Source organism: Gastrolobium bilobum, unplaced genomic scaffold (assembly GCF_033153095.1).
Source record: "Gastrolobium bilobum isolate Gb01-03AN ecotype WA unplaced genomic scaffold, APGP_CSIRO_Gbil_v1 utg993, whole genome shotgun sequence".
NCBI lineage: Eukaryota > Viridiplantae > Streptophyta > Magnoliopsida > Fabales > Fabaceae > Gastrolobium > Gastrolobium bilobum.
The window spans coordinates 195,365-200,745 of NW_026898494.1; the positions used below are offsets into that span (position 1 = coordinate 195,365).

Genomic DNA, 5,381 nt, shown 5'->3' on the forward strand with positions numbered 1-5,381 from the left:
TTGGTGTGACTCAGGGGGCGTTTGATTGACGAATTTTTTTTGAAATAGTAAGGAAATGTAATAGATAGAGAAATGATTAGAAAAATAGATAAAATGAGATAGGTAGAAAAATATAAAAAAAATTGTTTGGTGAGGAAAAACTTTACTGGAAAAATTAGGTAACTTTATGAAATTAACGATGCATTAAAAACTAGATAACTGGTTTTCTGAAAAATCTCACCTTCAAATTGGGTTTCTAAACAGTGCGTATACAAATTAGATAGAAAGGTTTTTAGTGAAAATACGTTGAAACAAACATGGTATTTTTAAAAGTCATACCTGAGAAACATAGATATCCGCTGAAAAGCTCACAAACAAACACCAGTAAGTGGGAAAGGTGGGTTGGGTGAAGCGTTAAAAGACAAAACTTTACGTGTGAAAAGTGAGAGAAAGGTGGAACTTATTTGAATTTCAATATCCCATCAGAGTGGAGACTCGGTGAAATGCAACAAAGTTAGAAGTTTGAGGAAGCATCATGAAAGTACAGGACTTGGATTACGTATTGGTTCCTCTGGGTTTGTTGGTGTTGGGAGTATATCATGTTTGGCTTCTTTATACAATAATCCGCTACCCTTCTCGCACTGTTATTGGTTTGAATGCTCAGTCTCGTTATCAATGGGTTCTTTTCATGATGACTGTCAGTACTCTCTCTCTCTCTCTTTCCTGTTTTTATCAGTTGAGACTTGGCACTTGTTGTTTCTCACATAAGACCTCTTTGCTTTGGGGGGATGGGGGTTAAATTAGTCATCATAAAATAGTGGAAATCACTGGCTTTCTGTCTTGTAATTTGTGCCATCAGAAAGAGTATTTTTGTTTCTTGGGCTGACTGTTGTTTTGTTTTGTTTTGCTCTGAGAGGGAAAGTGGACAAAGTGTTGTTCTTATTCATAAGGAAGTGAATATTATACTTGTTGGTAGAATTTCTATTTAATACTTGTTTGTCACTCTCTAGTTTGGCCTTTTCACATGGCATGGACCTTGTCCTGTGTCTTTCTCTCGCAATATTATCTGTGTGCTTTATGCTGACTAACTTGATTGATAGATATTGCTACGGGCTTAATTAGTTTGTTAAGCCTCGATGTGGTTAACAAATGCATTGAATTCACAATTGCCTGCTTTGAATGTATATACTGCATATTCATGTCAGAATAAAATGTATTCTGTTGTTAGTTTATGGTATAAAAGAGCAGGCAACATGGTTGCTCGTTTCTATCTTGTGCATGCTTGAATCTGGAAAACCTGAAAGGCCTTGAAGGGAAATGGTCTAATCTTATTCTTGAAATGAAGGGACAAACTTCTAGAATCATAATTTATATGAACTAAGAAGCCATAATAAGTCTATTACTAAATATACAGTGCTTTATTTTGAGAATAATGGTTAATTGATGAAGACATGTAGGGTTTTTCTAAGTTATGTTATATATAACTTTTTCCCTGAACTTCAGTTCTTTCAATATATATGATTGAATTTCTCATAAAATTGTTGGTTCCCAAGGGAACTGGGTAAACAAACAAATTTGGAAGCCAATGAGTCAGAATGGAAGAACTAATCAGTCTGTATTGTTAAAATTGGCTGAAATCATTGTTAGAGGAACAGATCTAAACACCTCCGGGCAGTGAACGGCACAAAGCAAAAAAAAAAAAACAGTCCTATGACATAAATTAAAGAAATTTTAAAAGCGAGTCACTTTAAGCAATTTCAAGCCAGTGTGAAAATACAAATAAAGTGTGCATAAAAATCATACTGTCTGTTTCCTTTTTCTTTCTTTCTGTCTTGCATCATCATAGTGTTCAAACGGCTTCGCCTTTGTTAGTTTGAGAAATGGTTTTTACTTATCTTTTCATTTTGGTGGGCTTGATTTAATATTTTATGATGGCATCAAGAACTATTGCCTACGTGCTATTAGGACACTTGCTACAGTGTCCGGTAGGACTTGGGTTTTATGCCATTACATTTGTCAAGGTTCATATTTTGTGTCACTAGAAAACCTTGATCACTAATAAATGTTTATGAAAGGAATTTGACAAATTCTCTACCTGAGAGGTATTAAGAATTGAAGATACTTGCTACAGTATCCCATAGGACTTGAGTTCTCTGCAATTGCGTTTGTCAATGTTCATATTTTGTTTGTGTCACTAGAAGGTAGACATTAATCACTGATACATTTTTATGAAAGGAATTTGACAAGTGCCTTTACCTGAACTTCAAGAACAACTATAGATTGCTTCATTAGTTGATATTCTAAAGTAGATATTCATTCATCTTAGAGTCTTACTCTCACTTTTATAGGTTCATTTATCCCCTGCTTCAGTCCGTGTATGGTTATTATATATCTGGTTTTGACATGTATTTTACCTGTAATGTTTAGAAACAATTTTGGATTGCTTCAGTTGTATATTTCAAAGTTATTTGCTGAAGTAGATACTGAACCATACACTACTATAGGCTCATAGATCAGATGCACTAGTCTCCATGCATATATGTAGTCATTATATGTATGTTGAAAAAGTTGCATATGTTTTGATTGCCATCCTTTGCCCTCTTTCAACATCCATGTTGATTGGTAACACATTCGAAGTTGATGCTAGTCTTGCCATGACATACCTACACTAACATCTCAATCAGGATTTCTCGAGCTTACTCTGGTCATAGAAGTGGTAAAGCTGTTTTTTGATGACTGAAAGATTATGGGTTCGAATCTAAGAAATAGTCTCTTTGCAATTATGCAAGAGTAAAGCTACGTACAAGGATTACCTCCACCCCACACTCGCTAGTCGGGTTTAACGGGGAGTGATTTTTTTATTCTGGTCATAGAAGTCAGGTGAAATTGCTGTAGGGAGCTGATTTGAGCAATGAAAAAGATAACAAGGTGTTGCTTTGTACAATGTTTTATGGGGCAGGGAAAAAATACGGTGCAGGTTGATATGAACTTTAATCTTTAATAGTTCAGTGAGGTAGAAGGGGCTTCCCATGTAAAGAATTGTATAATGACCCATTAAGGTTGCAAGCATGCCTTTGTGGAATGTCAACGAAGCAAATCTCATTAGCAACCTAGTAACATTCAAATAGAATTTGGATTAGACATGAGCTATGTGAACTTCTCAATAAATGTTCCGTTAATCGGGCAATGAACTGCTACAAAACTATTGGAAGAAATATTGGTGAATTACAGTACAGGTGCCAGTTATTCTGTAATTCAATTTACGAAAAAAATTTCTGCTGCTTACCTTAGTAGAGGTAACTAAATGCATCTCCATTAAGAGTTTAGCTTGTTGAAAGTTGTTTGGGTTTATTCTCTATGAAGGCTCTTCTGTAAATTTTGGATCTCATAGGGAACTCAACCTGTTTTTGTATATCTGCAAATATATACTAAATACTTTATGTTACATTTTCAAAAGACTGGTCCTGACTAAGACATACTAATTCTCATTAAGGAGGCTTTACTTACTGTAAACCTATCAAGTACTGGTGTGATTCTGGGGTTTACTTAGATCGAATATCCTAGCTGTTCATGTTATTATATATAGCTCGAGCTGGTGCCATCTAAGGTTAGATTTAGTATATTGTCTGTGAATTGGATTACTCATAATAATGCCCTCGCCACACCCCATAATTTTAGAAGCCATTTTTGACATTTTCGTAAGTGTTGTTTGATTTTATTTACTAAAGTAGTTGTTTCCATAATAAACTCCCTTGCATTGTTTTCAGGATCCCTTGAAAAATGGGGTTTTGGCCGTTCAAACAATCCGCAACAATATCATGGCATCAACTCTTCTTGCTACAACAGCAATCACACTTAGCTCACTCATTGGCGTTTTTGCGAGCAATGACACAGAAACCAAATTAGTTTATGGCAATAAAACCTCCCTTAATTCTTCAATCAAACGCCTTTCTATCTCGTTATGTTTCCTTGTTGCATTTCTATGTAATATGCAGTCTATCAGATACTATGCACATGTGAGCTTCTTAATCACCTCACCTGCACTGAAAGGCAAAAAGGATTTTATTGAATATGTTGCAAAAACCTTGAACCGTGGAAGTTATTCTTGGTCTCTTGGCTTGCGGGCATTCTACTTGTCATTTTCTCTTGTCCTTTGGATTTATGGGCCCATACCCATGTTTGCTTGTTGCTGCTTCACATCATTTATTTTGTACTTCTTGGATACAACCACTCAAATCACACGGGATCTTCATATCAAGTCATTCAAGGAGAGGGAAACTGAGGATATGGAAGCAGCATAGGTCCATCATTGTAACTATTGTTGAACTTGGTTACAATTATCTTTTAGCACATGGTAATTTTTCTCAAAGTTCAGTTGCAGATTTTCTGTAATTATCTCTGTAATGATAATGATATTGATAACAAGCCTTGAAGCAGTGGTAAGATTGTTTCTCTGAGACCGGAAGGTCAGTGGTTCAAGTTTAAGAAATATTAATATTTATTGAAAAGTATGAGTGCAATCTGGGGTGTCTTCTCTCTATTGTTTTGTAATGGAAAGTTTTTTTTTTCCTTGTGTTTGGGGTTGATTGTTCGTCTCATGCTTAATTGGTGAATAAAGAACATGAGCTTTACTAAGGCCACTTGCTTGTATATGGTGCTCATTCCCATATATTGCAGTTATTGTGTTGAATATGATTCCAAAAATATCATTTCATTGCAAGCCTAAATAGATATGAATGGCATATTTGAAAAAGCATATTATCAGATTTAATTATTCGTTTGGTTTATATCAGATGAAGGCATGCTAAGTCATGTCAGGAGGCATGGATTGAGCATAATTGAGCTTTCCAATACTACTAGTTGGCTTCTATATGAATCACTTAATATGTCAGTACGATGGGGCCATGGGAGATAACAGAGGCAGCAGAATCCCGTACTATTATTGGCAATTTCCATGAACATTATGACAATGAGGAAGATGGCAAAATTATCTGCTATACATATTGGTAGTGGGAATTTCAACATAAAGCTAAATGCTTGCTAATCTATCAGATATACTTTATTCAACGGTATAGCCTGCCATATATTAGCATAACACCTCTCTGACCTGCTTTAGAAAGACAACAATATGAGATTTAAGATCAAGAATGAGAGAAAGAAAGGTTGATACGATTGAATGACAAGTTGGTAAGAACAAGAGCATGGTGGAGGTGATTATGATATTGACATCATCAAGTTGGCCACATGCACATACACATGATCATGATCATGCTGGCCGCGCAGCCAATCCGCCTATGATGCACCGACACTTAAAAAACAAAAATGACGTGTCGTGTCCGACACTTCCCGACACTCCAACACGCGTTGCAGAGACTCAAAAGAAGTTCAAAGGTTGCATTATA

At 35.6% G+C, this 5,381-nt stretch overlaps 1 protein-coding gene across 2 annotated transcripts; it reads left to right on the top strand.

Moving 5' to 3' along the window:
* The first annotated feature begins 443 nt into the window (after positions 1–443).
* On the top strand, positions 444–4,880 carry LOC133316831 (uncharacterized). 2 transcript variants are annotated; one of them, XR_009752261.1, is made up of 3 exons: positions 444–676; positions 3,747–4,333; positions 4,773–4,880. XR_009752261.1 is itself a non-coding variant. In XM_061518615.1 (2 exons), exons 1-2 carry the CDS (start codon positions 515–517, stop codon positions 4,278–4,280), a joined length of 696 nt encoding a protein of 231 aa, XP_061374599.1. In that variant the 5' UTR covers positions 444–514; the 3' UTR covers positions 4,281–4,500. The 2 variants fall into 2 exon arrangements, 1 of the variants encoding a protein (XP_061374599.1); XM_061518615.1 differs by lacking the exon at positions 4,773–4,880 and having other exon boundaries at positions 3,747–4,500.
* Positions 4,881–5,381: the final 501 nt, after the last annotated feature.